At 37.2% G+C, this 18173-nt stretch overlaps 1 protein-coding gene across 1 annotated transcript in view; it reads left to right on the top strand.

Moving 5' to 3' along the window:
- Positions 1-18173, top strand: part of LOC126419274 (probable ATP-dependent RNA helicase kurz) — a 130614-nt gene that overhangs the window by 100633 nt on the left and 11808 nt on the right. The window contains exons 13-15 of the mRNA XM_050086441.1: positions 4637-4893; positions 5012-5180; positions 14879-14976. Of these exons, the coding sequence (XP_049942398.1) occupies positions 4637-4893; positions 5012-5180; positions 14879-14976 (524 nt within the window). The remainder of the gene's footprint in view (positions 1-4636; positions 4894-5011; positions 5181-14878; positions 14977-18173) is intronic.

The raw sequence follows: 18173 nt of genomic DNA, 5'->3' as shown, positions 1-18173 counted from the left end.
CTGTAGATATAAGTAAGCTGTGGAGGAAGGCAGTAAAATGTACCATTTATAATTATATGAAAGCTATGAACTAACAAGCTTCAACCAAATAATGTGGGTTGATTCTTACAAAGGAGAAGACAGCAACTAGCCACTATTAATAATGCTATTTATTTAAGTAAATATCTGGTTTCGAACTGACAAGTTCATCATCAGACAGCTGTTCACAAGATGCACTTTACATAATCTCAGTTTTTTATTTTTATTCTCCCACTGTAGCGAAATATTCTTGGTGTGTTGGTGCCCTAAGGTAGAAAACAATGTTACAAGCGCCCTATGTGAACGTAACTAATCTCCAAACAATGTAATACAGAGTAAACAAGTATGTGAGGTTAAGTAGTTATAGTACTTACATGGAAAATTCCTCAAAATTTTCTTGCAAAGTTGCAGGATTGTATTTTTGAAATATTGCAAAGTATATGCAGCACTTATATGATTTGCATATCACCATATTGTCCAAAGCACAAAACACACACATACACATACACCAAAAAGTATTTGCCACATGTGAAGTTGACACAAAGATTGCTGTTTCACAAATACAACAGTGCCAGAGATGTTCTCTCTTACAGATATTACGATATATAGATTACTTTGATTTCACAGTATGGATGATTATAAAGAATAAACATAACATCAAGAACAAATAAAGCACAAAGATAAACTTTACATTATGAGCATATAATGTTACAGATGAAGTTGACAGATGTAGTAACCGGTTTGTGTGAATGCTACTTACATGGTATTATGTAAATGCTATGCTATATACAGGGAACAACATAGAGGTGAGATAATATTACTTAAAATCCGTCTCGATTGCAAAAATGTTTATTGACATTACCAGTTTCGGTTCCTCTAGTACCATCTTCAGATCTGTAATTTCAGTTACAGGAGTAACCCGTCCACACTCAGCAACCTTCACATGCAATCAAGACGGATTATAAGTAACATTATATAAAAAGTGATTGCGGTATCCCTGCAGACATTATGTCTGTTTTTGCAAAATAGAGGTGAGATAAACTGAATAATATGACACTAGTAATTATATTAACATAGTATGGCGCACTGAAATTTTGAATCAATTTTACAGTTGCACTAATGCGTGACCGAACAGGCAGCTATATTTAGGTGTAAAGCAGTGCCAAAAAAGTTCGTGTATTATAATGTACACATTGCTTTGATTTGACAGTAGCTTTTTAATTTTTTTATTTTTTTACAAAGAATTAAGGTAACATTACAAGCATTTACATTATAAAGAATAAACGTTACATTGTGAGCAAACTGTATTCAGTGAGCATTAATTTCAAATAAATTCGGGGAACGTAGTAACCAGTTTGTGTGAATGTTACTTATATATATGGTATTGTGTAAACACTATGCCATAAACAGGCAACAACATAGAGATGAGTTAAAATGAATAATGTGACAGTAGAAATTATATTAATGTAGTATGGCTCACCAATTTTTTTTTTTTTTTTTTTTTTTTTTTTTTTTTTTTTTTTGAGATCAGTTTTACAGTTGCATTAATGTGTGATTGAGCAGGCAGCCATATTATGATGTAATATTTTGTTTGGATTATTGAGTCCATGTTGTTGTTAAAAGGAGTTGTTTGTTTATGTTTTAAACTGGAAAGTAAGTGAGTGAAATTTTGTAGAAAGGTTGCATTGGCTAGCACTGTCTGTTCATTGAGGATATGGCGTGGTGATTTGCTTTTATGTATATATATTTCTGTCTCTTCAAGCAGATTCTTGAGGCTACCTTTCTCAGCATGGTGCAATATTTGGATGTGGTCTTCGATGTTTTTTACTCCATATTTACTGAGAGTTGTGTGCATTTCAAATGCAGATTTTGAAGGATTGTTCAAACATGTGGCATCTAAATGTTCTTTGAATCGAGTCTCAAAGTTTCTCCCAGTCTGCCTAATACAGAAGAAGGGGCAATTCTGGCATCTGAGAATTTATATACCTGATCTTTTGCATGGGGGGTTGTTATTCTTTATATTATGAATGGTTAGCTGCTGAAGTTTATGGTTTGTGTGGAAGCTTATATTTATGTTTGTGTTTTTGAAAAGATTACTTATTTTATGGGATATGCTGCCTAGAAAAGGAAGTGAGACATATTTTCTGCCACTTTTTACTGGTTTTTGTCTTTGACTGCATAGGTGTCTGGTGTGGGGCTTTGTTGTCTGCTGTTTTTTGGATTTTTTGTGATAATTTATCAATCGTGTGAGGGTTATATCCATTGTTTAGAGCTATGGCTTTGATGATATTCTTTTCTTTATGTTGTTCAACTGGTTCAAGTGGAATTTTATGCAGACGATTCAGCATGGGCCTGAAGTATGCCATCTTATGTTTGTTTGGATGACAAGATGAGCTGTTGATGCACACACATATGTGGCTGTTTGCTTTCTATAAATTTCAAAGTGATGTTTCTGGTTTTTGCTGGAAATTTTTAAATCTAAGAAATTGATGCTGTTATTGGATTTATGTTTGACAGTGAATTTGATGTTATTGTGCATGTTGCACAGCTCGGTTGCTAATGTGTCAATTGCCTGCATAAAAGCAAATCACCACACCATATTTGCAATGAACAGACGGAGCTAGCTAATGCAACCTTTCTACAAAATTTCACTTACTTACTTTCCAGTTTAAAACATAAACAAACACTACTCCTTTTAACAACATGCAATCAATAATCCAAACAAAATATCACATCATAATATTGCTACCTACTTAGTCACACATTACTGCAACTATAAAACTGATTTATTTAAAAAAGTGATCCATATTACATTGATATAATTTCTATTGTAACATCATTCATTTTATCTCATCTCTATGTTGTTGCCTGTTTATGTCACAGTATTTACACCATACCATATAAGTAACATTCACACAAACTGGTTACTGCATTCTACGAATTTATTTGAAATTAATGCTCACTGAATATTGTATGCTCACAATTTAATGTTTATTCTTTATAATATAAATGCTTATAATGTTACCTTAATTCTTCGTAAAAAAAAAAAAAAAAAATACACTGCCAAATCAAAGCAATGTATACATTGTAATACATTAACTACTTCAGTGCTGCTTTACCTCAAAATATAGTTCCCTGCTCAGTCACACTTTATTGCAACTGTAAAATTGATTCAAAATCTCAGTGCGTCATACTATGTTAATATAATTGCTAGTGTCATTCTATTCATTTTATCTCACATCCATGTTGTTCCCTGTATACAGCATAGTATTTACCATGTAAGTAGCATTCACACAAACCAGTTACTACATCTGTCAACTTCATCTTTTATATTATATGCTCATAATGTAAGGTTTATCTTTGTGTTTTATTTGTTCTTGATGTTACATTTATTCTTTATAAACTTGCATACTGTGAAATCAAAGTAATCTGTATATCGTAATATCTGTGAGGGAGAACATCTCTGGCAGTGTTGTATTTGTGAAACTTCAATCTTTGTGTCAACTTCACATGTGGCAAATACTTTTTGGTGTGTGTGTATGTGTATGTGTATGTGTGTGTTTTGTGCTTGCACAATATGGTGATATGCAAATCATGTAAGTGCTGCACGTACTTTGCAATATTTCAGAAATACAATCCTGTAACTTTGCAAGAAAATTTTGTGGAATTTTCCATGTAAGTACTCTAACTACTTAACCTCACATATTTGTTTACTCTGTATTACATCATTTGGAGATTAGTTATGTTCACATAGGGTGTTTCTAACATTGTTTTCTACCTTAGGGCACCAACACACCAAGAATATTTCGCTACAGTGGGAGAGTAAAAATCAAAAACTGATGATTATGTAAAGTGAATCTTGTGAACAGCCATCTGATGATGAACTTGTTAGTTCGAAACCGTTTACGGTGCTGTTTACTTAAATAAATAGCATTATTAATAGTGTCTGGTTGCTGTCTTCTTCTTTGTAAGAATCAACCTACATTAATTATACACAGCCACAGTCTCACCATGTCAGTTTTAGACAAAATAGCATTAAGCTTCAACCAGTCACACTTTGTTTTTAGCAAAGTAGTTTAGTTAGTCAGTCTTTCTCGTGTGTACTGGTCATCTGTGAAAGGAATCAATAATCATGGACCAGAATTATGGACACATAATGAGAAATGTGATATTAGGGTATAAGAAGACTGTTGGGAAAAAATGAGAAAGTTGGCTATCTAGCTGACGCAAATCCATTCAGTAGAGAGAAAATGACGATCATGGTAACACCGTTTGAAAGGATTACCTTTAAAATTAAGTGTGTTGTAAAGGACTTGGAATTGGATGCACCAAATGAGTTTGAGAGTTATTAAGTTGTGGAAACTCACTAAAATTCAATTTTATTTGATCTAGGATTTCTTTCTTCCTCGCACTCTCACTTTGTCTTCCTTCTCCCCAACTCCTTACCCTCACCACTTTCCCAATAGACTGCTGCCCATACTCATAGGACATCATTTTTAGTATTATAAATAATTTTACTTTGTTATCACTACATTATGAGCAGCTTGAAAATGATCACAAATACTACCTACAATTTCTGATGGAAAACTTTTTGTTTCTTTTAACTGCATGATTGCAGGTGCCTAGAGATGGAAGACCCAGTATTCATACATGCACACTCAGTTCTAAAACGACAACGCCCAGAGTGGGTAGTCTATCAGGAAGTGTATGAAACAAATGGAAAGTTATACATGCGAGGAATTACAGCAATAGAGCCTGAGTGGTTACCTGTGTATGCTCCAGCCTTGTGCAACTTTTCGGAACCACAGACTGATCCACCTCCTCACTTTTGCCAGGAAACTGGTGTAGTAAAATGTCACATTACAGGAACATTTGGTATGTTAAAGTTAAGTCGTATGCTCTTGCCTGGTAATTATAGTTTCCTATAATTACTGCCAAGTATTGTGTTGCATAATATTGCTAAGCATTGTCTTGTCATTTCATATTTCCGCAGGACGAGCAGGTTGGCAGTTACCGGTGGTGGAATTGGAGTATCCCACTGGAAGACAACGGTATCAGTGGTTTGCAAGATTCTTACTTGAGGGAGAAGTTTTCCCCAAACTAAAAAGATTTACCAACTCTCTCCTGTCAGCACCAGCAACAATGAATAAGACATGGGCAAAGTGAGTTTATAGTAGCTCATATGTGAAAAAATTTAAATAGAAACAATATATGTAGTAGCGGCATTTCACAATAGTTTGGACAAGATGTGTATTTCAAGATTCTAATTCTAATGAATGCAGCATATGAAATTAAAGGTAATTATATTCGTTTTCCAAATAACAAAATTAATCAGAAGAAAACCATGCACCGAGGCTGGTGTTTCAGTAAAGATGAATACTAAAATTCTTGTAAGGCATGTGACCTGCCCCTCCCCTTTCCCCTCGTACAAGGAAATAAGTATTTTCCAAAGTTCGTGAATCCTATCTGGCAACATTGCCCAAATTATTGAAAATGCCTGCCAACAGTCTTTTTTGACATGTGATTCTAGTAATGTCCTCAACAATTTATGCTCTCTAGGCCAATCAGTTTATTGTAAACTCGCTCATGCTGATTTGTATTTGCAAGTGTCAAGTTGTCATTACCCTTTGCAAACTATGAGCATGCTTAAAACACTCGTACACAGAGCTCACGCTGTCTAAGATCTAGGTACTTTACTGAAAAAGCTCACCCGTCTAAAGACAGCATTTAGAAAGAATGGATATTCCACTCAGCACATTAACCGGGCACTGTCAGTTAAAATCAAGAATCAGGAAATGGATAAAAAGGAGAATACGTCAGTAAAATCTATAGCTTTTCTTCTTTTTGTAGGAAACATTCCATTTAAAGTAGCAAGAACCCTCTGGAAATTTCAAGTGAAAGTGATTTTTCATCTGCCATCTAAAATTACAGAGCTCCTGGGATCGGTGAAGAAGGATTTGTTATTGCCGGGGTTGCCACAAGTTCTGGGAATCAGGGAATTTCAAATGTATCAGGAAGATATCAGGGAAATTTGAAAGGAGCACTGGAAAAATCTCTTTTTTGCCTCAGTAGATGAAATTGTTTATTTACTGAGATGTCATGCATTGCCAGTGGCTGGGTGCAGCTGAATACGTGTGTTGCTTCCCTACTCCCTCATTTTTACTGCTTCTCCCCTTTCTACCACTCTCCTCAGCTTGCAATCAGTGCTGTCACCACTTCTTGCCACTAGCCTAGCAGCTGCCGATGGCAGGGAGGGAGGCGTGAGGAGTGGTTTGTTTGGATCTGATTCTCAGAGACTTTTGATGCAGTGGCCGGAGACAGCAGTTATGTGTGCATCAGTTGTGTCTGAGTGATTGTGTGAATGTGTGTGTGCTCTCGTTTTCTGACAAAGGCTATGGCCAAAAATTTAATTATGAGAGTGTGATTGTCTTTTCTGTGTTTCTGTCTGCAGCTCAGTGATCATCTTTACAGTGAGCTGCTACCTATCCTTATTATTATTGATTCTCAGAGTATTCACACAAGCTATCTGTTGCATTGATTTATCACTGCTGTCTCATTTCATCAACATGGTGTCTGTGACGTGTGAATAGTTGGCCACATGAGTAGATTTCCATGACAGGCCAAAACTGCAGGTCATTTCTGTCGGTACATCTAAAGGTTCAGGCCTGCCGATCTGAAGCCCATCATTTCCCACTGATGTGCAGGCCCCGCCTGTCAGAACTAGTGTCACTGACCTGCCTGCAGGCCAGGTCTGTTTGTGTGTGGCGTAATGGGGCAGATTTTCGTGGTGCTCCTCGGCAGGCCAGAGCCCATGGGCGATGAATTTCAGGAATTGTGACTGACTCACCACAAGTACGTTGCAAGGTGTGGCATTTTATAGACATTTTATTTTTTTCTAGTACATTTTGGCACTTTGAAAGTAGTTTATTTATTAGAAAATATGGGATGATAAGAAGATGAAATTGCAAATTTGTGGTAAGGTCTTGTGGGACCAAAGTGCTGGGGTCACCAGACCCTAAGCTTTCACACTAATTAATCTAACTTAAACTAACTTACACTAAGGACAACACATACAGCCATGCCCAAGAGAGGTCTTGAACCTCCAACGGAGGCTGCCGCGCGGACCGTGACAAGGCGCCTCAGATCGTGTGGCGATAAGAAGAGGAAAATTGTGGCATTCTCAGGCAGCTTGAGGCTGCGTACTCGTGTATTTCTTGAAAGAAAAACTTCTCAATACCTGTAAAATAATAGACGTAACACAGGGGGGGGGGGTAATAACCAACAATAACAAACATAATAGAACCAACATTTTATTGCCAGTCAACTATAGTGTGCTTTACGCTACTATTCCATGCCCCTCTTTCGAGAGGCCTACTTTTTTTTTGAGCTTATTTCCGAAATTAGTGAAGGAATTTTAAATCTGTCCTGTGATTCCATCGAAGTGCGTATTTTGGTCACCAAGCGTGTTTCATTTTATTGAAGTAAAATAATGTCACTGGTCTTTATAAAACATACAGGGTGTACATAAAGACCGGGAGCACTCTCAATTATTTATTGCACAAGAACTAAACATTGTACAGATATCATACATATTGGATTTTGAAGACAATATCTGAATTTTCTTTTTACAAACATTCTATACGCGAACCATGAGTGACCCAGCAGACATCAATACGGTAATTGAATTCTTGCCATACCTGTCCCAGCATGCCATCGTCGACTGTGGCAGTCGCTTCCCGTATTCTCTCCTGGAGCTATGCTACATCACATGATAAAGGCAGTACATACACCAGATCTTTAATGTGTCCCCACAGAAAAAAGTCACACGGAGTGAGATCTGGTAATCGAGGAGCCCATTTTCAACTCCACCACACAGTAAGCTCACTCCACACGTGGACTCGGCCTTTTTGTGACTAACGCTATCGGCAAATTTCCAAACTATTCTGTAGCAGTATACATGGAAAAAAACTTTCAGGTTTTCTCTTCAAAATGACATGTGTATGATATCTGTGCGATGTTTGGTTCTTGTGCAATAAATAATTGAAATGTTGCTGGACTTTATGTACACGCTGTATATCCGTTTGGCTTGCTGTCTCCATCTAAAAACAGTTCATTGCAAAAGATGTTGATGTTAGTACTAAGATTTTTGCTCACATGGTTAGAAATACCGAAGTCCTTACTTTTTTTTGCCTTTACTTACCCTTGAGCTCTCAAAATTTGTCAGGGAAAAATGCTAAAATTTGTCTGGAAATCAGGGTATTTCACTTGAGGAGATTTGTGGCAACCCTGTATTGCAGAAGCCCAGAATTTACCAAATACGCTTGTCAGTGTGGTGTGGCTAACATAGGACGGACCACACGCACCATGAAGAATGTTGCACTGAACGTCAGTGTTGCACATGCCTTTTTGCTACCAAACAAGTCTGCTATTGCCACTAGACATTCAATTGAGTATTATAAAACTGTGACTCTGACCACGACTACATCTTTTTGGGACTCCAGTATTAAAAAATCCATGGAAATACACCTGGCAGAAAATCTGATGAACTGTGATGGGAGCTGCCAGTTGGACAGTGCATGGAACCCCATAATCTCCACAATTTGGTCTAATCAAAGACAACAAAGTTTACCAATGGCCGCAGTGAGCTGTTACACAGAGGACACCTGAGTTCCACCAGTGAAGGTGCTGCTGCTTTGAAGTGTGGTCCATCTGTCAACTTGAATTTTGACACATGCACGGAATACTCACAGCGTGCTTTGTGGGGCAGAATGGAGCAAGTCTTTGTCAGTCTTCAGTTTCTCATCTGAAGATGACAGACAGGTGCCAGGTTGAAAATCGTGCAATGAATTAAATTACAACTGGCTACAAACCCAAAATTTGTTTGAACATATAATTCATCAGGAAGATTTTAAAATTACCATAGGCCTACATGATATCTCAGTTGTTATATCAAATGTGGGTCATGAGATTGAGGAGACTATTTTTGTAAAAGCTAACAAAGCTGCTTTTGTGTGACCAGATGACAAGGATGAATATGTTCTGTCTTATGACTTCAACAAACTGTCTGTTTTACCTGACCTGACACCTTATAGGAGGGATGAACTGATTTTTGCTATTGGGTTTTCTGGGTACTATATGTGTAAAGTACTTGGTTTAAGTGTACTGTTGCCCATTTGATAATTTATGCCTGTTTATAAATGTAGTCTCATTATGATGTGTTATTTGATATTTAATGTCTTTTTATAAATGTAGCCTCATAGAGTGATTGTGGACCTCATGCTGGTGTCCTTTTTTGTGAGGTGTAGATACCATCATGGGGTTGCCTAATAAATTCATGGAATAAATAAGCTTTTATTGTTGTTTTATAGTGTTCTTCGGGTATATTTCAATCATTTTTTGAGCTCTGTAGCAATTACACTTCTTACAGACCAAGTGCTCAGCACCATGTGCCTAACATGCATTAATATTTATAATAGTATGCAGCACAGAATTATAGAAATAATGTCTCATTACCATACAAGCATAATGAAAGCTACCTCCAAAATATTATACCGGGTGGTTGTAGTTAAAATTTCTGTATTTAACACGTTATAACGTGGTAACTAATTACCATACAAGTACCAAACATGCTAGCATTAATGTACAGAGTATGGGATGCATGATTTCTGTGCGTCACAGTGCCACCATCCAGTTCCAACTATGGCCACCAGGTGCTGTGATCAGTCTTAAACACCTGACCAGTCACATTGAACTTGTTGACGTGTCAACATGAGCTTGGACAAAAGAAACAGGGCATTATTGGTGAAGTTCTGTTATCAAAACAACAGTAACACTGCAGCTGCATTTCGAGAATATCACCAGCTGAAAAGATTGCAAATAGGTCCTCTTTCTCCACCTGCTGTACGGAGTATGATGAAGTTCAAATCAGCTGGAGAAGTGGACATCACTCCGGGAAGAGGTCAACGACCAGTTGCACCACAGGTGGCTGACGAAATCACTGTTGCTATGGCAGACAACGCTGCATGCAATTCACGATTGTCAGGCAGTGAGCATGCAGTGTCGCGACAGACGAACATCCTGTGGTTCACTGTACAGAAGGTTCTTTTAATCATTCTCAAATGGTATCCATATCATACAGCAGCTTGCAGCTCAGGACGCACAATGACATGTTGACTTCACTCTCCACTTCCTCGCAATGATTGAATTGGACGAGGGCTGGCCCTGGACTATCCTATGGACAGACAAAGCCCATTTTTCTTTGACGGGTGGGGTGAACAGATGGAACTGTCAAGTGTGGGGATCTTTCTTTTTTGAAGAGGTTGGCACTCATGGACCAAAGACGTGCAGTGTGACTGGCAAGCGTCACTGCGGTATGCTTCGCCTGCATGTCATACTCGCCCTACAGAAGAGAGACGCAATGAAATCGACAGTTTTCATGCAAGATGGGGCCCCACTGCACATCACTCGTGGAGTTTACCTCCTTATCCTATATACATTTGGAAATGACCAAATTATCATCTGATCATTTCCAATTACTTGGCCGGCACAATCACCTGACCTCGCTCCCTGTGATTTTTGGTTGTGGGGCTACCTGAAGGACAGGACATACCAGGGGAACATTCACACATGTACTGATCTGAAGTGCAGCATATCAAGAGAGGTAGCCAGCATACCTACGGACATGCTCCGTTCTGCTGTGCAGAATGCCATCCTGTGCTTTCAGACTCTTTAAGAGACTGGTGGGCATCATATTGAGCCCCTTTTGTAGCGGTAATGGTACTAGCAAGTAGTGGTATGATGTACCGTAGCAGCGTATTAAAAGTGTTTCAATTGAATTGATTTTGCATTATATTTCTTCCCCATGTCCTTGACATTAATACTACCAAGTTTGGTACTCTTATGGTAGTTAGTTTCCATGTTATAATGTGTTAAGTAGGGAACATTTAATTATAACTACCCGGTATATCAAATTGGTAACAAAACTTCAGAAGATTTTCTCAAACTAGCAAAACAGTTTTCTTCCATGTCTCTTCTCTGTCACATGCTGAACAGAGTTAAACTGATTTATTTTGTGTGGAAAAATAAAATTTTAGATTGTCATTAGTAGTTATCCTAGCTGTATTAGTTACTATAATGATTTGTACGTGACAGCTGGTAAATAGCAGAAGCAGTGGTAAGTTTAACTTTTAAATGTCGCAGCCAAAAAAAAAAAAAAAAAAACACTGTGAAATGAAATGTCTCAGTAGTAAAGTTTTCACAGCATAGTAGATAAATGGCGACAGAGTCTCAAAGCAACATTTCAGCAATTTTACTACTCATCAATGTTTGGCTGGTAACTGGAGATGATTTCATCAGTGCAGTTCACTAAGCAAGCTTATGTTCTCAGTTATATTTAGTACATCTCAATTTGGGCTTCAGGAGGGATGCTTCAATGGTAATCCCATTAATACCTTCATTCACCAAATTTAAAAAGTCTTAAATAACGTAGTGTTGACTGTAAATGCCAATCGGGAACTCCAAACAGAAGAAATATGGGAATTGAGCGAGGTGGCACAGTGGTTAACATACTGGACCGGCATTCAGAAGGATGATAGTACAAACCTGCATCTAACCATCTTGATTTAGGTTTACCGTGATTTCCCTAAATTGCTTCAGGCAAATGCCAGGATGGTTCATTTGAAAAGGGCATGGCCAACTTCCTTTCCCATCCTTCTCTAATCTGATGGAATAAATGACCTCGCTGTTTGGTCCCCTTTCCCAAATTGACCAAGAAATATGGGAAATATATGCACAGCAGTGAGTGTTTATGATTTTAGGAAATTTGAGTTTCTGTTTTTAAACCATATTGCCAGATGAGTTACTGCATATATGAGCTCACTGATTGGGTGTTAAAAGAGCAATAATTATATGTATAATATAGAGCATATAAAAATCATCTGTTTTTCGTAAAGAATAGTTCTGATATCAGTAAAATCAAACAATGGGAACTCCAGATAGGAATATCAACAACATAGGAAAACAGATTGCAACTTACCATAAAGAAGACACATCAAGTTACATACAGGTATGATTAAAAGACACTCATATGAAGCTTTGGACCACAGCCTTCACCAGTAAAGAGAGACACACACAACATTCATGCACACACAAGCAAGCATGCCTCATGCACACATGACCACCAACTCCAGCATCTCAGGCCGAGATGCTGGAGTTGGCAGTCCTGTGTGCATGAGGTGTGCTTGTGGCCGAAAGCTACATGTGAGTGTCTTTTAATCATGCATGTCTGCAACTTGACATGTCTTCTTTACAGTAAGTAGTAATCTATGTTTTCCTATATTGTTGATATCAGTAAAAGGTATTCACACACATTAACCTAATGGTTTTGGCACAACCTGTTGTACTGATGTGCATAAAGTGTACATTTCCAATACCTGATTTGACACATAGCTGCTGTGGCTTTGAAGATTGTTCATGTATGAATTATTGTGGTAGTAGATGAAAAAGAAAGATTGGAAATTTTTGGTTCTACAGTGTTTATTTTGTAAATTTTCTGAAACATAGCAAGAGCAGGCATTCCCTGTAGGGCAGCGTCTCGTAAAACTAAGTTTTTGAAAACAGCAACAAGTCGCACTTTGTATTTTTTTATTTACAGGTTTTGCTCTTCAAATGAACAAGAGACTCATCAGAATATACAGTTTAAAGTTGGCTGTCAGCATTCAAGATTGCGTTTAAAGTTGGCTGAGTGCTCTACAGACTGAACTGACTATAGTGTAGTACTTAAACTTACATTTAAAGTACAATTAAACTTCAGTAGTAAATGATGATATTGACAGTGCCAATGATGCAAGATCACCTGCAGCAGCAGAGAGTTAAAAAAATCATTATAAGCCCTTATGATAGTTAGAGAGATTCAGGAACAATGTTCCAAGGTGTTATATGAAAGCAATATTTACAGTGTCCAGTAAATAAATGCATGATTATAGATGAGAAAATTGACAGACCAATAGTTAGGGACAGGTAAAAATCATTCTATTTTATGGGTGGTGTTGATGTTTCATTATACCAACTTTGATTTTATTTTTTCCATTTTTGGAAGAAAATGATGACTTGTCTTTTTAGTGCCAGATTTGTCTCATTTTTGTCTTCTTTCATTGTATAAAATGACAGTTCAAGAAAACATAACCCTGCAGCCGCACACTGTTGACAGTGAAGAAAACAGTCTCTTCTAAGACATTATCCTGTGGATCAACAACACATCACTGTAATATCAAAACAGCCGCTAAGAGTCTAAATTTGAATATGGAAGACAAATTGCCTTCAGCACAACACAGATATTTGACAAGGTCCATATACTCTGCTTTATGAGAAGTTTTTCCATTAAATTATGAAACTACTTGTATCCAAGGGCAAGGAGGGTCATGAACCCCCCTAGCTCTCAGGGAAAGGAAAATGATTTAAAAGTCAGTATTGTGCAGGGTTTTAACAGGGTTGGAACTGGAAATTTGTTGTGACTATTTACAAGTCACCATTCATCTTCCAAAATACACTCTAAGATGGGCGGCGAGGGGGGGGGGGGGCTTAAGGAATTGTCCAAATAGGACAAATAGTGGTACATGTGATGTACATGTACACACGAACAGATCATTACAATTTCAGAACATTTGGATGATTTATTCAAGAAAAAGGGCTTCACAAAGTGAACAAGTCAATAATTTGGTCCACCTCTGGCTCTTATGCAAACAGTTATTCAACTTGGAATTGACTGATAGAGTTGTTGGATGTCCTCCTGAGGGATATCATGCCAAATTCTGTCCATTTGGCACATAATACCATTAAAACCTCAAGCTGGTTGCAGGAACTTGCTCATAATGCTCCAAATGTTCTCAACTGGGTAGAAATCTGGTGACCTTGCTGGCCAAGATAGGGTTTGGCAGGCAGAAAGATAAACAGTTGAAACTCTCTCCCTGTATCTTGCTGAAATGTAAGCCCAGGATGGCTCGCAATGCAGGGCAACAAAATGGGGTGTAGAATGTCATCACGGTACAGATGTATTGTAAGGCTGCTGCTGTGAAATGCAATGTCACTCTTTCCCTCCTGGTTGTGGGGCCGTATGATGGGCAAAATTGAGTTTGGTATCCCATCACTGTCTGGGGCATCTGCAGGCATGTCTTTACTTGTCACTGCAACCCACTTTCCAACAGGACTCATAACTGAAACAATTCTGCTCCAGTCAGTGAGATTCCAGGCCAAACTACTTTTTTTGTCTGTCCCCATTCTAGTGATGTAAAACAAATGCCACATTGCTCCAGTTTTGGAGAATTTCATTACTGTATGTTATTAGTATTGATAAAGTGTGTAGAAATTTAATCAGATGACATAGTGAATTGAGGCATCTCAGCTGAAAATAATGGTGTTCTTGAAATTATTATATTTAGTCCCTTAATTAAATGACCATTTGTAATATTACAGTCTTCCTAACTGAAATCAGTTTATTGCAGAAATATAGTGAATAACCAACCATTATTGCTAAGCACAAGTGTATCAGGAGGTACTGACTGATATTTATTGAAGTTCCCTAATATGAAACTGAGAGTATGAAATGCATTGAGAGAGATAAGAAAGAACATGAATTCATAAAGTATGTTCCACAACAGACAGTAATCATAAGGAAGCTGAAATGATTGTTTATTCATAATAATAATATGGATCTGTTGTTTTAAGGAATAAATTGAAAGAAAAAGTACATATGCAACTCAGAAATATTCTGTAAAAATACACAAAAATTGTATTATTTTGTACTTCGATTTTATAGATTCTCAAGAGAAGTAAATTTTGATTACAACTAGCAATTTGATTACAGCTTACAGCCAAGAACAGAAATTTTGCTGAGGGTTCTTGCATCTGAAGGAGCAGACTCGCGCAGAAAACTTCTTGATGTGTGGAAAGACAACCCAAAGTGTAAGTCATAATTATTAGTGCTACCTACAATGAGAAATAAGTATGATGATTTAGTAACTGTATTTACAATGTAAGACACCATGGATGTTTTTAAGTGTATTTTCAAAGAGGAGGCATTGAGTGGCAGACAGATTATGTAGAAATAAGACTTTTGATATTATAAGCTATCAGACGAGAGTCCTCCTTCAGATGTAGGAGGAAACATGCACTTTCATACACACATGGTTGCTGTTGTCTCCAGGCACTAAGACTATTCTACATCTAAAGGAGGACTCTGTCCAGTAGCTTATAATATCACACATTCTTCTTTCAATGTGCCTGTCTGCCGCTCGGTGCCTCTGCTGTGTGGTGCGTAGCAATCTATTTCATATTGTTCTGATTCCAGCACCAATTTTCCATTGTTTGAAAAATTTTCAAAGTTTATTCATGAAATATTTGTTCAAGTATTTAGTATGTTTAATTAAAGGCATTTTATATACACTATCAGCTGCAATATAAACATTATTGTAATGTACTATTAGTTTATGATTATGTGGACCATGTTTGGCACTGGGCTAAAAGTCGTTATAACATGTTGCTTTCTCATGTATTAAACACAGTTGCCTTAATATTGACTTAAATGAGAAAACTTTACACAATAATAAGGCAACTATTGTTTAATAAATATGAAAGCAAGGTGCTAAAATGAATTTTTGTTCAGTGCCAGAAGATGGTCCACATATACCAAAATTAGTATTGCATTTCAATAAAGTTTACACAGCAGCTGATGGTATTATAAACATGTCTCTCATTAAAGTTTATTTAGATGAGACTCTCACAATTATTCTAATTTCAGTTGGTTAGTTTCCACATGTGACTGAACTGCTAAACCATACAGTACGTGCTTGCTCTAAATTTTATTGTAAACAACATTAATATATTTTTCATTTAAATGATCATTTCAGAGAAAAACTTTTCACTATTTCCCAAGGAGATCAGTGGTAAATTTCTAAAAGTGATAATCCTCTGGTTAACAATGTATCAAAGACTATCATAGGGATAATGGAAATAAAAGTGTATGCTGACGTTTGCTTTTAAAACCAGAGGTTCCTTTATCCTATTTAGGTAAATACTGACAGAAAAGTCATTCCTTGTCAGTTCAACCAGGGGCTCCAGCTCGTAGTCTCAGATTTGGCTGAAGTTGAGCACATGAATGCTACCATGTGTGGAATGCTCCCCTGAAAATTAGTTCTGAATTATCGCTTGTGAAAAAAGGTGGTGTGATCCGGAAAATACAACCTGCACTGGGCAATCTATCTTCAGAGCAAACCTCAGGGCTTAATATCTTAGGAACTATTCCTCACAATCAAATGAAATTTTTATCACCGAGTAACATCCACTGAAGGAACACACACAATGTATCAAAACACCCAACATCTTTCTGGGAAAAAGTAAAAAATGCAATAAAAAATGTAACATGTTAAAAAATATACATATATTTAGGTACCTGCCATGCCAAATGTAATTCACTCAGGAAGGGGATAGCATTTTTCTAGTAAGCCTGATGTGGGCTAAATACATCATTACCATACTTTCCACACATACTGAGTTACATGCTCAGGAAAATACAAAAACTAAAAAATCACCAGAAAAATGTAGGCTTTCAAAGTGTGGTAGCACAAAAGGGACAAGTGCTATCCAACCCAAATTTTGTACACTGCGTAAGTAGATCATAATGTAACATCTCTCAAAATTTCACTGTATTATTGCAAGGCATTTGTGGATCACAGAAGTTGACAGAGATACAATTGGTGATATGACCATTGTTGCAGAACACAATTTGGAAAAAAAAGTCTTAAACTCTTCTTATTCCCCCACCCCCACCCAAATTGTTTAATCACTAAGCAACAACATATAGGTAGAAATCAAGCAATGGAAAATCCAGGATGGAACATAACCTATATTAGAGAGGAAAGTACCTTCTCACTACAGAGTGGTTTCATTTTTCTGAGACTGCAGATGTGTGTGTGTGTGTGTGTGTGTGTGTGTGTGTAAGTAATTGTGTGAATCTTTTTGTTACGCCTATTGCGACTCAACATCTCTGCTATATGGTGAGTAGCAATTTTCCTCTCTAATATTGTAACATAGTCCTGGGTGTTGTGTGGTGTCAACTATAAAGGAATTGCAGTACGGCGGCCGAAAGCCCCCGCATGGGGCCTCCCGGCCAACAATGCCATACACTCATTTCCATATTTTTTTTTTTTTTTTTTTTTTTTTTTTTTTTTTTTTTTTTATGTAGATTGATCAACACAACCTATCATTAAGTGTTTAATGCGCCTTAACTGCCAATAACCAGTTGCTTGTGCTTTCAGCAGAAGTTTTCCTATGCTGTAGCTACTGTATTCTGTATATTGAATGTAAAATTGTACTGCCTTCCTAACACACTGGTAGGAACTGTAACTGCCATAAGAATATGTTACAAAGGAATCCAACACATCTGTCAAATGTGTCCATTGAAATGATCTTGCTGGTCCTACTGGTGCCATGAAGTTCACTAGTACATCACCTTCTACTTCACAACCATGCAAAGTACCATTTGTTGTCATAAATAGCAACAACATAGCAACTTGGTTGTATGTTGTTACATTTGCTTCTGAATCCATGATCGGACATGTTGAAGACACATGGTGTGCAAGAACTTATAATTATAACCAGACAGTCTGCTCAACTGCACATTATCAGTGTCTGCTGGAGAAAAGTGATGGTGGCTCCTTGTGCCTGCAATAGCTTTAACATGTTCCATTCTGCTTTTTAGCAACTCTTCGATAGATTTCACCTCAACCTCCAAAACATGAAATGATCGTATGGCGGAGGTATTTTTCTGTACCCAGGTAGATAATTGCAGACGTGATAGAATGTTGTGTTCTGGGCGATGCTGCAGACTAGGTCATGGAGCCATATGCTTAATTACATCACCAATACCATCACAAACATTTTTACCGTGACTTGTGAAGAAATTCCACTTTGCATTAAAATGAAAATCATGATACGCATGGTACGCACATTGAAATTTGAACTTTTATCTTTCAGGAACATTGGAATTGTTTCTATCTTTTGTAGTTTGGAAGCAATAAATGTTTGAAATCTGTTGCCTCTTTTTGAATACCCCTGTATTTATCATTTTCTGTTGCAAAAAGCCCTTGACAATTTTTTACAAT

The sequence above is a fragment of the Schistocerca serialis genome, chromosome 9 (assembly GCF_023864345.2).
Source record: "Schistocerca serialis cubense isolate TAMUIC-IGC-003099 chromosome 9, iqSchSeri2.2, whole genome shotgun sequence".
NCBI lineage: Eukaryota > Metazoa > Arthropoda > Insecta > Orthoptera > Acrididae > Schistocerca > Schistocerca serialis.
This window is presented reverse-complemented; position numbering and strand designations above follow the sequence as displayed.